Source organism: Podarcis erhardii, assembly GCF_964252035.2.
Source record: "Podarcis erhardii genome assembly, chromosome: 13".
Lineage (NCBI taxonomy): Eukaryota > Metazoa > Chordata > Lepidosauria > Squamata > Lacertidae > Podarcis > Podarcis erhardii.
The window spans coordinates 23,230,405-23,245,927 of record NC_138502.1 but is presented as its reverse complement, the minus strand read 5'-3'; the positions used below and the strand labels follow the sequence as shown (position 1 = coordinate 23,245,927).

The window sequence follows — 15,523 nt, the reverse complement described above, 5'->3', positions numbered from 1 at the left end:
GCTAGAAGAATACAGAACATCTTAAACTGGTGAAGAAATTGCATCTGGAAATCTATTTTTTATAAAGAAAAATAGTAAGATGTTTATATTTTTATAACATTAGTTATACCTGGATAGCTTTCGGAGAAAAAAATGCAGACAATGCTACTATAGTCTATTGTGTAGAATGGGAAATAGTGCTTGTTTTTGGTTTTTCCTGAAACCTGACATAGACTGCACATAGAAAAACCAGTGACCTGGTTTCCATGACAAGCTAAGCCAAATTTCTTGCTGCTGTAGTCACATGAATGAATAAATTGCTATACTGTTTGGGTAGTTCTGCCCCTATAATTCCCAGAAGAAAAAACACTACTTAGCAGTAGTTTATCTTAGGACGATGGTGCAGTATCAATATGGAGTTGAAAGCTAGGTTCTCCTTCAGATGAAGATTTATTATTACACTATTTTGTTCACTTCTTTCTTTTAAATCTATTTTCCACAAAAACCACATCCAAAGCAGTATTGGTTACCAAATATGTTATTAGAAGAGGACTTAAACCTATACTTATCTTCCTGTTTTCTTCTAGAAGCACCAATCATTTTAGTAATGAATGCAAAGATAGCCAATGAATCCTCTGTCTCTGAATTTCTACTCCTGGAGTTTTCAGCTGTACGGGAACTGCAGATTCTACACTTCTCTCTGTTCCTGGCATTGTACATGGTAATTGTATTTGGGAATCTTCTCATCATCTCTGTCATAGCTTTTGACCACAACCTTCACACTCCCATGTACTTCTTTCTGATGAACTTGGCCATCCAGGACCTAGGGGCTGTTTCAGTCACCATCCCCAAATCCATCGTGAATTCTCTCATGAATACCAGACACATTTCTTATGCTGGATGCATTGCTCAAGTGCTTTTATTTGTTTTCTTTGTATCATCTGATGTTGCCCTTCTTACAGTCATGGCATACGATCGCTATGTTGCCATTTGCAATCCATTACAATATGAAATGGTGATGAACAGGGCAGCCTGCAAACAAATGGTTGCTGGTGTGTGGGTTGCTGGAATTCTTAATGCAGTCATGCACACAAACGCAACTTTTGCAACCCCTTTCTGCTCCAACATTGTCAATCAGTTTTTCTGTGAGATTCCACAGTTACTTACACTTGCCTGCTCAAACTTCTACCTAATGGAAATTGGAGCTATAGTGGTGAGTGTAATACTTGTGTCTGGATGTTTTGTCTTCATTGTTGTCACTTATGTACACATCTTTACTGTGGTTGTGAAACTCCCTTCTATTCAGGGAAGGAAAAAAGCCTTCTCCACTTGCATACCACACCTGATTGTCTTCTCCTTATTTTGTTTCACAGGATGTTTTGCTTACCTTAGGCCTCCCTCAAAAATTCCATCTAATGGCGACTTTGCAATAACTGTGATGTATACCATTGTACCACCCATGTTCAATCCAATAATTTACAGCATGAGAAATAAGGAGATTAAAAATGCTGTATCAAAGCTCTTGGGTGTGAAGCACTCTTCTATTAATATCTTTTCCAGACTTATCCTGAAAAGGTTACATTTCTTTCTGTTGGTCTAAGCATAAGGAACTGTGGAGATATCATGACCAGTTACAGCTTCTAGATAAATTTTGATATGCAGACTCAAAATCTGCTGGGTGTCAAAAGGACCTCCAGCGTAGATATACCATTAACATTGTTGCTTCTCTGTTCACATAGCCTGTTAATTATGCATTTAGAGAGGGACTGTCTATCATTTAGTGCATGTCCAACTCTTTCTCTTCTCCAACAGCATTCATCTGATAACAAGCTTTTCCGTAGAATGCCATTTCTTTTTATTTAAAGCTAAAATGGGTTTTCCCGAGGAAATGAGTAGGGAAAGGAGAAAACAACCCTATTCACATCCTTGGTTTCTAACTATGGAAGAAGTAAAAGTGGGGATGAGCCCTTGTTTAGGAACTTCACTTGAGACGGACCTGTTCTGATTGGATTTAGGGATTAGTTTTAGAGAGCAACACAATTTGCTTCCCTGAGGCTGAGAAAAAAATCCTAGAAGGGGCTGTGAGATTCTTGCTAGAATGCACAAATGTCCATTTTAGATGGAAATAATGTATCCTGAAACTAGTTTTAAATAAGAGTGCTAACTGTGGCTTAAATGTTCTCTGTAAAGAATTTTTGCCTGAAACTATTGTGCCCCACATAAGTAACATTTCTAAAATGTAGTGTTGTACCATACCTTAGTGACTATTAAGCTGGAATCCTCATTGTATACTGTATATAAAATTGTTCCAGAAGTGTTTCCTCATTACTTTGAACCTTTGGTGGCAGATAAGTAGACACAGGGCATCCTTCCCATAAGTAAAACACCTGGCTGGTGCTGTTGTTTTTTTACCAAGAAAGAGTTAAAACAGCTGTATCTTTTAAAAACCCAGGAAGTTGGTCATGTTTCCCACCTCCCATCTTTAGTTAGGGAAATTGACACAGTGGCCACTGACATAATTTCTCAAAATCTTAAAAAACAAAACCACATACTTTCGGAAAATATAAGACTGGAGTTTCACACAGGGAAAGTAATTCCACACAGGGAGTTGGGGGTAAGCTTCCCAGAACTGATAGAGTTCATCCTATTTGTGATAGTGTATGGGAATAAAGAACTATTGCTTGGAGAGAAAAAACTAGTCATGCTCTGGGATTCATTGAAAGATGACACACAATTTGCCAAACAAAAGACATTCACGTTGAACAGATGTACCCTTATGTTTTTGGAGGAATGGGCAAAGTGAATGATGTATAACATCTAAATAACATAGCCAAAAATACAAGTGACACATTTTCCTTGCAAAGTTCCTTTGGACCTCACAAGGCTGGAAGTACTCAAATGTATGGAATCTTTATGGAATAAATGAAAAGAACTTCATGTTCTGTAGACATGGCATGCTAACATAGTCTAAAGATTTGAACACAATATTCTGATTATGAATTGCCCATAGTTGCCTCCAGAGAAGGCATAGGAACTGCTTTAGTGAAGGGATATTTTTTAAAAAAATGTTAAATGGTTAATTTATTTATTAGATTATCAGTCACTATATTTTGCCCTAAGCAACAGAAGTCTACATTAATAGACCTTAAATCCCACATACATATGGAAACTCCGGAGACAAGTGGTATGTGCTACACGGCGTCTCACCAACCGCAAAAGTAACCATGCACAAATAGAAAAAGAGCTGCTGGCCCTTGTATTTGAAAATTATAAAGTATTTGCTTAAAAAAGGCTTTGGATCCTTGTATGGCATTTCAAAGTTACAGGGCCACATCCTTAGAGCAGGCAAGTTCCCCTGATGAACTCTTGTTTCATAGAAAACTCAGGACCAGGCTACAATGCATGTTAACACCTTAACTCTGATTTAACACAAGGTGTCCAGTCCCAGATACATAAGATACTGAGACAAAAGTGATATTATGGAACAGGGTTATGAGCATAGACTCCTCTGCAACCAAAGGTGAGGGTTGAATGCATGATGATATCTCAGGGACACATAGGGATGTTGTTAATGAAGAACTAGCTCTCAGACCGTATAAAATACAGACCTCAGATGAATATATATTCAATGTAATAAACGGCATCTTCTCCAGATATCCTAAATGGGAGAACACAGTGGGTAAGGGGAAATTGCATGTGTAGCACTGAGCTAGTTATACTTTGCACAACTATCAGAAATGAGTATGAGAAGGTCCAGTTGAAACAACAAGGTTCCAGAAAGACTTATATGGCATTGACATTATCATTTTTAATAGTATTACATAGTATACTTTTTAGAAACAGGAATGTAAACAAATCTAAGTGTTGGTGGTTTATTCTAGCTTAAGTATGTTCATACGTTTACATACTTTGTATGGTTCATTTTGCACTCCTGGGACCAAGTCTTAATGAACACCATTGCTAATTTTTGTGGGACTCCTGAGTCCAAGGAACACAATTGCTGATTTGTTTGAGGCTCTTGAGACCAAACTCCCAGGAACAAAACTATAATAATAATAATAAATTTCCACCCCATAGTAAAATCATCTTTCTGCAAGAGTATAGAAACATTTTAGCTTTCACAGAAGACAATGAGCAGGTGATATCTTTTTGAAAAAAAAACATCCTTGAGTGGCTAGAAGAATAAAGAATATCTTAAAGTAATGAAGAAATTGCTTCTGGAAATCTATTTTCTATAAAGGAAAAGAGTAAGATGTTTATATTTTTATAACTTTAGTGATACCTGGGTAGTTTTTGGAGGGTTAAGTGCAGACAATACTACTATTGTGTATTGTGTAGAATGTGAAATTCTTCTTGTTATGTGGTCTCTCCTGAAACCTATATAGACTGCACATAGAATACCCAATGTCCTGGTTTCCATGACAAGCTAATTGCAAATCTTAATTTAGTAAGATTACACAAATGTGCAGCCTCCAAGATTGCAGTAGGATTGCTCCTCCATGGTCCTTTTTACTGTTAAAAAAGGTAAAGGTAAAAGACCCCTGAGAGTTAAGTCCAGTTGCAGACGACTCTGGGGTTGCAGCGCTCATCTCACTTTACAGGCTGAGGAAGCCGGCGTTTGTCCGCAGACAGTTTTTCCAGGTTATGTGGCCAGCATGACTAGGCGCAGCGAAACACCAAAACCAGAGCAGCACACGGAAACGCCATTTACCTTCCCGCCAGAGCAGTACCTATTTATCTACTTGCACTTTGATGTGCTTTTGAACTCCTAGGTTGGCAGGAGCTGTGACTGAGCAACAGGAGCTCACCCTGTCATGGGGATTTGAACCACTGATCTTCTGATCTGCAAGCCCAAGAGGCTTAGTGGTTTAGACCGCAGCGCCACCCGCATCCTTTTATTGTTATCGTAAGCTATATCAGGATTTGATTTAGCACATCATCCAAAGCAGGACTAGTAGTTAGTCTCTCTCCTCATCAGCCATGAGCTACAACCAAGAATAAACCTTCACTGCAGCTACTTGTGAGTGAAGACAAGTAAAGCAGCTATAAGCTTCTCTTCAAGAGCCTTTACATTTGTACATACATAAGACTGTGGTCTGTGCACAGTGTACATTAAGGTTAGAAACATACAACCAAGATTATACAGTTGAAACTTCTGTGATCTCAACTAGGAAGGAGTTGCAAAGCACTGAGCCCAGAATACTGAATGCATGTCTGCTGGTGAGGATCAGCTATGTGTCTGAGACATGTGAAACCACTACCAGTGACTCAGTCAAAGACCTCACTGATCAAACAGGGATATTAGGAATCAAGCTGTTAAACACCCAACTTGTGAGAGCATAGGGAATTAATACAAAAAGCTTGAATCATCTTCCTAGAGTTAAGTGTTGCTGTAAATCAGTATCAAAACTGAAGCAACTACCAAGATCAGTTTTGATACTGAATCTTGCTCTCAAGATCCGTTTTGTAAATATGTACATGATAGCAAGAGGCATCTGCCCTCTGAGTATAGGGCTGCCATATGTCTGGACATTACTGGGATTTCAAAGGCAGAACTGACATCTGGAGGGGTGGGGAATTCTGAAATATGGCACTTTGTCCTGGATCTTAGACAAGTCAATCAAAAAATCACGTTTTCTTGGCTCAACAATTTGGGTGGCATTCTGGTTTTTACTTTTTGAAATATGGCAACCCTAAGAAAGTATGGTAAGGATTGTGGTAGGACTCCAGTGTTACATCTCCAGCAGTGGCATCATTCATTTTCCAGAGATTGAGAGTAGCACCATCATCCAGTTTTAAAATAACAGTTTCTTATTTTAAAATAATGGTGTATTAGCAATAAAGCATTAAAAGCTAATTCCTCCTTTGATGAAAATTTATTTACATTTTTTGTCTACCTCCTTCTCTTACCTTCTATATCTCACAAAAGCTCTTCCAAAGTATTAAATATTTGTTATCAGAAGAGGATTTAAACCAATGTTTAAATGTTTATGCCAATAAAGCTCAATAACAACAACTGATGTTCATCTTCCTGTTGTCGTGTTTTTGTTTTTCCAGAGGCAGCAAGCATTATAGTAATGAATGCAAGAATAGGTAATGAATCCTCTGTTTCTGAATTTCTACTCCAGGAGTTCTCATCAATCCGAGAAATGCAGATTCTACACTTCTTCCTCTTCTTGGTATTGTACCTGGCAACTGTATTCGGGAATCTTCTCATTATCTCTGCAGTAGCCTTTGACCATCACCTTCACACTCCCATGTACTTCTTTCTGATGAACTTGGCCATACAGGACCTAGTTGCTGTTTCAGTCACTATCCCCAAATCCATAGCCAATTCTCTCATGAACACCAGACATATTTCTTACACTGGATGTGTTGCTCAGGTTCTCTCATTTGTTTTCTTTTTATCATCTGATACCGCCCTGCTTACAGTCATGGCATATGATCGCTATGTTGCCATTTGCAATCCATTCCAATATGAAATGGTGATAAACAGGGCAGCCTGTATACAAATGGTTGCTGGTGTGTGGGTCACTGGATTCCTTAATGCAGTCATGCACACTAGTGCAACCTTTGCTACACCTTTCTGCTCAAACATTGTCAACCAGTTCTTCTGTGAGATCCCACATTTACTTACACTTGCATGCTCAAACTTCTACCTAACAGAAATTGGAGTTTTGGTCGTGAGTGTAATCATGGTGACTGGCTGTTTTGTCTTCATTGTTGTCACTTATGTACACATCTTCACTGTAGTGTTGAAAATTCCTTCTGTGCAGGGAAGGAAAAAGGCTTTCTCCACTTGCATACCCCACCTTGTTGTCTTCTTCGTATTTTGTTTCACAGGATGTTTTGCTTACCTTAGGCCTCCATCTAAAACTCCATCTGATCTGGACTTTGCATTAACTTTGATGTATACTTTTGTTCCACCCATGTTCAATCCAATAATCTACAGTATGAGAAATACAGAGATTAAAAATGCATTATCAAAATTACTCAGTTTCAGGCAAGCTTCTGTTAATATCTCTTTCTGGCTTATTCTGAAAAGGTGAAATGTGAAATCTCTCTAAGTATTGTTCTAGATCTGTGGTACCAATGCTTAGGTTCAGTAAATATTAGGATTTACAACCTGAAAATGGCCAGTTCCTAGTGTATTAGGACTAGGAAGAAGTATAGTGGACTTTCTGGTAAGCCTCCGTATTAAACACCTGTAAAGCTGGTTAAGTGGGCACACTTCATGGATTATGTAGTAGACTAATTTTTGTGTGAGGTGAACATCTGCAGGGCATTATTATTTAGCAGTTCAAAGCATCAAAGGGCAAAGTGTGAATAAGTGTGAAATGCTAGACACTTTTGAGGTAATAAACTCTAGGATGCCAAAGGAGAGGCCTTCTCCTGTGTTACAAAATGAGACCAGAACTTAGGTGAACTGTAAGGAAGAAGTGGGAAAGGACAACATCTTGAATGTGCCTTACAAGATAGGCTACAGAAGACAAGGATTCTGGTGATGCTGCCATATATTAAGTTTGCATGTTATGGGGTGCTGCTGCTGTGTGCCACTCCATTGAAGGCTAAAGGGTTTTATATATGTATAAAATAAAACATATATCATAAAGACATTAGAGACTCAATTGTGCCTCATTTTCTGCAAAGGAACACAGACTCTGGGTGAGTGTCTAGAACCCTCTGGAGTATTGTTACTGCTCAGCCGGAGATTGGGTGGTGGCACACAACCACAGTAACACTATAATCATAGGGAACTACTGATATGTTGTGCCCAGTTACAACTTCCAGATAAATTTAGATATGTGGATTCAAAATATATCCTGTGTTACATGAGCATCTTGCATTCTTCCAGCTTAGATGTACCATTCACAATTTTGTTTGTCTGATTGCATGGTATGCCTAGGTGTGCTGTTAGATTTAGTGGATTTGTCAGGAAAGGCCACTAACCTCAACCACATGCCATTCATTTATATGAATGATATCACGCTTAGCTTTTAGATCTTTTAATGCATTAAATGCATTTGAAGCAGTGGTTGAGAAGAACCTGGTGATCATGTTGGCTTCTTCTTTTTTAATTATTCCCCTTTAACTATACAGAGCTATTATCAGAAGTAAAGGGCCAGAAAATTAACATTTATTTAGGAACCTCAATTGATCATTTGTGTTAGACTCCTGGGACCAAGTCTCAAGAAATGCTACTGCTGTTTTGTGTTGAGCTCCTGAGTCCAAGCTTCCAAGAACACAATTGTGGCAAAGAGATATTTCTAAATTTGTCTGGCAGGGCATAAAGCCCAGAATAAAGTTTAAAATATTGACTGATGCTAAAGAAAGAGGGGGGGTTTGCCCTGCCAGACATGAAGTTGTACTATGAATCAGCAGCATTCTGCTGGTTGAAAGACTGGCTACTTCTTGAGAACACTGACATTTTGGACTTGGAAGGGTTCAATAATGCTTTTGGGTGGCATGCATATCTGTGGTACGACAAGGTAAAAGCTAATCGAACATTCAAAAACCATATTGTCAGGAAAGCTGTGTTTAATGTCTGGATAAGATATAAAGATCTATTGGAAAACAAGACCCCAAGGTGGTTATCACCTATGGAGGCTAAGGCTTTGAAAAAAATCAATATGGAGGCCAAATGGCCAAAATATTGGGAGATACTAGAACAAGATCGAGACACATTGAAATTGCAGAGTTTTGAGAAATTAAAAGATAAAGTGCGAGATTGATTACATTATTATCAAATCAGAGAGGCCTTTAACTTGGATAAAAAAATAGGCTTCCAGGTGGAAAAATCGAAATTAGAAACAGAATTGCTAGAACCTAAAACTAAGATACTTTTGAGAATGTACAACTTGCTGTTAAAATGGAATACTCAGGATGAAACAGTTAAATCAGCTATGATTTAATGGGCACAGGACATTGGTCATAATATTATGTTTGCTGACTGGGAAAAGTTGTGGACCACCGATATGAAGTTTACGGCATGTAATGCCTTAAGAGAAAATATTATGAAAATGATTTATAGGTGGTACATGACCCCAGTCAAGCTTGCAAAAATTTATCACCTGCCTGATAACAAGTGCTGGAAATGTAAAGAAACTGAGGGAACATTCTTTCACCTTTGGTGGACATGCCCAAAGGTTAAGGCTTTCTGGGAAATGATCTATAATGAACTAAAAAAGGTATTTAAGTATACCTTTCCTAAGAAACCAGAGGCCTTCCTTCTGGGCATCGTCGGCCAATTGGTGCTAAAGAAAGATAGAACACTCTTTATGTATGTAACAACTGCAGCAAGAATACTCATCGCAAAGTATTGGAAGACACAAGATTTGCCCACTCTGGAAGAATGGCAGATGCAAGTGATCGATTACATGGAATTGGCAGAAATGACTGGCAGAATCCGAGACCTGGGAGAAGAGTCGGTGGAAGAGGACTGGAAGAAGTTCAAAGAATATCTCCAAAAACATTGCAAAATGTTTGAATGTTAAAATGATGTTGAATATAAAGATAATATGGCATCAGTGACATAGTAAAAAGAAATATGTAAAAATGTTTCAAGAAAAAAGGGTAAGACCAGAGTAAAATTATGTCGAAACTAAACAAAGGATATTAGGGATTAAGTTACAAAGAATATGTAAGAATGTATTTAAAAAGAAAGGGAAAACAGAAGACATAATAGGTTGGAATGTATAATATTGATTTAAGATTTGAAAAAGGGTAAGGAGCTGCTAAATTTGATTGTGTAAAGGGGAACGCAGGAAAGGGAGATGTGAGGAAGTCAGGAAAGAGGGTTATAAAGATAAGAATTAAAAAACTAATTTTTCTTTAACTTTTGTTCTTTTTTACTTTTTCTGTTATATGTTTCTTATACTGTGTTTTTTATGTTGTTTGTTATTGTACTTCTCTGTTGTTTTGTTCAATTGTAATATCTGTTTTATCACATAAAACTAAAATAAATATTTATAAAAAAAAAACAACAACAAGAACACAATTGTTTATGTTGGGGTTCTGAGACCATACTCCCAGGAATATAAATATTATAAGAATAATTTCCCACTACATAGTAAAAGCATCATTCTGCAAGAGTACACAAATATTTCCACCGTCTCAGAAAGAAAAAGAGAGGGTGAACTTAAAAGAAGAAGAAGAAAGGAACAAGTTTTATGAATGGCTGGAAGAATACAAAGGACCCTGAAGTGGTAAAGAAATTTCATCTGGAAATTTACTTTCTGTTAAGAAAAAGAGTAAGTTATTTACATATTTTTAATTTTAGTAATCACCTGGGTAGTTGTTTTAAAAGCTGAATGAAGAAAATACTACTATAGTGTATTGTGTAGAATAGGACATTCTGCTTGGTAGATGGTGCTCATAAAGCTTATATAGACTGCACTTAGCTTACAAAATAGCTGCACATTACCAAGCCATCATTCATTTGGGTTCAAAGCTCCATTCACAAGGTGCCTGTCTGGTCAGAGGCTTCAGATCCATGACAGCAGCCCTTAATGGAGAATTTCTCACCAATCCACAACACTCTTCTTCGAGGTCAGAGAGATAGATAAAAGACAACTCATCTAACTACAAGCCCTTTACTCCCCTTTCTAAGTATTAGAGCTTCTCTATTTCCTGCTGGTTTGGCAGGCAGAGAACAAACCAATTACTTTTTTTGTGTGTCTTAAGCATGGATTCCCTGCAGGATCACCTCAAAACTGAGTCTCTGCTTTTTGCTTATAACAGTGAGAATGCATAAATGTGCAGCAATATTACTATAGTGTATTGTGCAGAATGTGAAATCCTGCTTGCTTTGTGGTCTCTCTTAAAACCTATATAGACTGCATGTAGAATACCCAATGAATGAGCTGGTTTCTATGACACCCTAAGCCAAATCTTATCTTAGTGAGACTTCACAAATGTGCAACCTCCTGGAAAGAAGATTATAGTCGCTTTGCGCTTGTGTGGTTCTTTTTACTGCCATCTTAAGATACAGCCAGTTTTGTCATAGCACATCTTTCAAACCAGGACTAATGGTTAAGCTTTGTCCTCACTAACCAGGAGCTGTAACCAGGAGCAAACCTTCATTTCAGCTCCTAGTGAGTGAGGATAAAGCTTAAGCACTTTGTCTTAGCTTAGTACAGTGTGGCAGCAAAATGATCTGGGCATGAGGAAAGGAGCTGTGAGCTTCTCTCCATGCACATTTGTACATTCATGTCACCATGCAGCAGCGTTGCATGAGCAAGTGGGCACCCCAGCCCTTGTTGCTGACACTGCCAGTGCAACTCGCCCCACACTGGAGTCAAGCAAAGGCACACGGTGCTGCCTGCCTGCCTGCGTAGGGGGGGAAGACAACAATAAAACAATGAACAGGGTGGTGATACAATGACTGCTGCAATCGATACTATCAAAATATGCAGAGCACAGATGCCTCTCACTAATATCTCCATATTTACAAAGCATATTTTGCTCCTGTAATTCAGTATCAAAACTGAAGTAACTAACTCGTAAACATAGGGGGATGACTAGCTACCAGAATGATACAGGGTCCAATTCAATGTTTGTGTTTTAATTTCCAATGACTACTACAACTTGGGCTGAGGATAGCCTGGTTCCAAATATTCTGGTTTTATCAGTGGGGTCTTTGAAGGAGTAGCTCTTAGGGGTTCTACATGGCTCAAACACATGGCTTATATTCAGCAGGAGGCATGTATTCAGTATTCTGGGCCCAATTCTTGCAGCAAGTTTTAACTGTTTTATCTTTATTGTATATTTTTAAACTCAATGTACACTGTGCCCGGACAATGGTGTCAAGGGCATAATGTGGGTGTCAGGGAACTGCCATCGGAGCCAGAGGAGGAGGGAGGGCTCCAGAGGGATGGCGGAGAGCGTCCCAGGAGGGAGAGAGACAGCCCATCTGCTGGGGAAGGAAATCAGCGTAACACCAGTGGAGAAGGGGGGCAGAGGGGGGAATCGGTGAGGGGGCTCCATGACTCCTCGCCGGAGACCAGCGGGGAGAGCATGGGTCCTCCGCTGCCCACACCCTCCCTGCGCAGAAGACTTCCGCGCAGGGAGAGTAGGTGGAGACTTGGCGTCAAAGAACTTCTTTGCTGGAAGAAGTTCAAGAAACGCCCACTGACGGATTCTGCCAGCGATTGAGACAGCCACGGATGAGTGGTTGTCCGGACAGAAAGGGTTCACCCAGGTAACCCAGGCGGGTGTGGCAACGACTTACGCACGAGCAACCCCCTAGAACCATTACAGTGGGTTTTGCCAGAGGGACCATGGCCCCAGGCATGATTTTTTGAGGGGGGGGGCGAAACAGGCATCTCTGTGCCCCTCTCCAAGCCTTGGAAGACGGGCACCTGGTTTTCACCCTCCAAGTGCCATTTTGGCTGGCCGGGCTCCCCTGGAGGAGAAAGCTTAACTAGTAGTCCTGGTTTGAATGATGTGCTATGACAAAACTGGTTGTAACGAGCAGCACCATCTACTACAATAGTAGTTTATTTTAAGAGAATGATGTATTATCTATAGAGAGTCAATATTTGTTTTCAAAAGATCTTTTAATCTAATGTTTATCTCTTTTTTCAGATTCAGCAAGCATTTTAGTCATGAATGCCAAAAAAGACAACAAATCTTCTGTCTCTGACTTTCTACTCCTTGAGTTCTCATCAATACGGGAACTGCAGATTCTACACTTCTCTCTGTTCCTGGTATTGTACCTGGCAATTGTATTAGGGAATCTTCTCATAATATCTGCAGTCACCTTTGACCAGAAACTTCACACTCCCATGTATTTCTTTCTGATGAACTTGGCCATCCAGGACCTAGGTACTGCTTCAGTCACTATTCCTAATTCCATGGCCAATTCTCTCATGAATAACAGACACATTTCTTTTGTGGGATGTGCTGCTCAAGTCCTCTCACTTCTATTCTTTCTATCATCTGATATTGCTCTCCTTACAGTCATGACATATGATCGATATGTCGCCATTTGCAATCCATTACAATATGAAATGGTGATGAATAGGACATTATGCACTCAAATGATTGCTGGCGTGTGGGTCACTGGCCTTCTCTATGCAGTCATGCACACTAGTGCAACTTTTGCAACTCCATTCTGCTCAAATATTGTCAACCAGTTTTTCTGTGAGGTCCCACAGTTACTTACAATTGCATGTTCTAATTTATACCTAATAGAAATTGGAGTTTTGGTGGTGAGTATAATCCTGCTGGCTGGCTGCTTTACCTTCATTGTTATCACTTATATACACATCTTCATGGCCGTTCTGAAAATTCCTTCTATTCAGGGAAGGAAAAAGGCCTTCTCCACTTGCATTCCCCACCTTGTGGTCTTCTCCATATTTTGTTTCACAGGAAGTTTTGCTTACTTCAGGCCTCCTTCTAAAACCCCTTCATTTCTGGACATTGCCTTAACTGTGATGTATACCATTGTACCACCCATGTTCAATCCAATAATCTACAGCATGCGAAATAAGGAGATTAAAAATTCTCTATCAAAGCTGTTGGGTTTGAAGCCCTCTTCTATGAATATCTTTTCCAGGCTTATTCTGAAAACAGGAAATCTCTCTCTGTGAGTAGAATCATAGGGAGCTCCTAAAACACACTGTCCTTGTTAGACATGTAGATTCAAAATTCCCCCTGTGTCACAATATCTTCTTGAATTTCCCTAGCTCAGTTGTACTGTTCACACTTCACTTCTCTTATCACGTAGCCTGTTGAATTGATCTTACATTAATATATTTACTGTGCAGTTTGTTCAACTGAACTGTGGGAAATAATTTCCAAGGCAGCTTACAACTGGCTGAACACCCACTCAACCCAGCAGACCGTAATCCCCTGCCAGATGGATGGGAATAGGACATATCTCCCTCATCCTCTGTTGAAATGACAGTTTGAACTGAGTATTCTTTCTGACAGTGAGCATAGAAGCAAGCTTCTTGAAGCTACTGTTCCTCTGGCTACTGAATGGGGTTAGGCTTGTCTTCCTCTTGCTGTGATGTCCTTTCACTGAGTTGGGACAGTGTTTTTCATTAAAGAGGAGAACAAATATTGTTTCGACATATTGAGGGCTTGGACTGTGGAATCAAATGGAGTCATATTAAGTCTCTGCTACAAGTCAGAGCACTAAGGACCATTGGAACTCTAAACGCCCTCCCTCTAAGGATGTGCAGCATGGCAAAGGTTAGTTCAAACTGCTTCTGTACATCAACCTCTGATGCTTTCATTCCTCTTCTTTCCATAACCTCTTTTATATCTTGTATAATTTTTAATTTTGTTTTGTTTTCATTGTCTTATTTGGAATTGGGCTTAGGATTTATCCCCGCTTCCACTTGTCCTGTGCCTAAAAACTACAGGTCTGAGAGGTTGGCAATCTGACTTGGTCAAGGTGCCCATTTGTACTTCCTGCAGGGGACGCATTGGAAAGCAAAGCCTCTTACAAAATTGTATAGTCAATCAACCAACTTCAAGGGAACAACAACTCTATGAGCAATAGTTAGCATTTGAGGGTGCTTTTTTGTTTTTAGTGCAAGCAAAGAACATCTCAAAATGGAAATGATACTAGTTTATTTATAACATTCTGATTGGTATGGATAGATGAGGTCAAAATAAAACTTTTCTGCCACAAAAGTTGAACTTGGCTGCATTGAATGAGTTTCATTTGACAGACAAGGGAACTGCTACTGTATACAGTGGTACCTCAGGTTACATATGCTTCAGGTTACATACGCATCAGGTTACAAACTCCACTAACCCAGAAATAGTGCTTCAGGTTAAGAACTTTGCTTCAGGATGAGAACAGAAATCGTGCTTCGGTGGCGCGACAGCAGCAGGAGGCCCCATTAGCTAAAGTGGTGCTTCAGGTTAAGAACAGTTTCAGGTTAAGAACGAACCTCCAGAACGAATTAAGTACTTAACCTGAGGTACCACTGTACAAGCATAATTTTAACATGAAGTAAAATTGAATTAATAACAGCTCAGTATGGCACTACTACTAATATTGTGATCTAATCAGTTCTTCTGATTTAGTAATCATTGCAGCTTACGAACAAATCTTTGCTTAAGAACAAAGCAACAATTTTATTGATTTAACATGTTTATAACTTGTAATTCTAAGGATCTGCAAGCAGGGATACAACAAATGCTTTTAAATCACAATGCACAAAATATAAATTCAAACAAAAGCAGCACATCAAAACAAAAGAAGAACTGTTTGACAGTGGAATAGTCTCCCTTGGGAGGTTGCGGGCTCTCATTCCATGGACCTTTTTAATAATAATAATAATAATAATAATAATAATAATAATAATAATAATAAAAAATTTATACTCCACCCATCTGGCTGAGTTTCCCCAGCCATTCTGGGCATCCAAAGCAGAGATTGGATGGCCATCTGTCATAGATGCTTTAGCTGAGTTTCCTGCATTGCAAGAACTTGGACTAGATGACTCTAAGGGTCCCTTCCGATGCTACAATTCTATGATTCTATCATACAGCATCAAATAGCAGCAGGGTCAACATGACAGAC

The 15,523-nt window shown here is 39.2% G+C and overlaps 3 protein-coding genes across 3 annotated transcripts; all 3 read left to right on the top strand.

Moving 5' to 3' along the window:
* Positions 1-514: 514 nt before the first annotated feature.
* LOC309326964 (olfactory receptor 14A16-like) lies at positions 515-1,579 on the top strand (the record flags this gene model as incomplete). The annotated part of the gene is made up of 1 exon (XM_081835992.1): positions 515-1,579. The coding sequence occupies one exon, from the start codon at positions 515-517 to the stop codon at positions 1,577-1,579; it is 1,065 nt and encodes a 354-aa protein (XP_081692118.1).
* Positions 1,580-6,056: 4,477 nt separating this feature from the next.
* Positions 6,057-7,028, top strand: LOC309326963 (olfactory receptor 14A16-like; the record flags this gene model as incomplete). The annotated part of the gene is made up of 1 exon (XM_081835991.1): positions 6,057-7,028. The coding sequence occupies one exon, from the start codon at positions 6,057-6,059 to the stop codon at positions 7,026-7,028; it is 972 nt and encodes a 323-aa protein (XP_081692117.1).
* A 5,556-nt stretch (positions 7,029-12,584) lies between these two features.
* LOC309326962 (olfactory receptor 14A16-like) lies at positions 12,585-13,571 on the top strand (the record flags this gene model as incomplete). The annotated part of the gene is made up of 1 exon (XM_081835990.1): positions 12,585-13,571. One exon carries the CDS (start codon positions 12,585-12,587, stop codon positions 13,569-13,571), a length of 987 nt encoding a protein of 328 aa, XP_081692116.1.
* Positions 13,572-15,523: the final 1,952 nt, after the last annotated feature.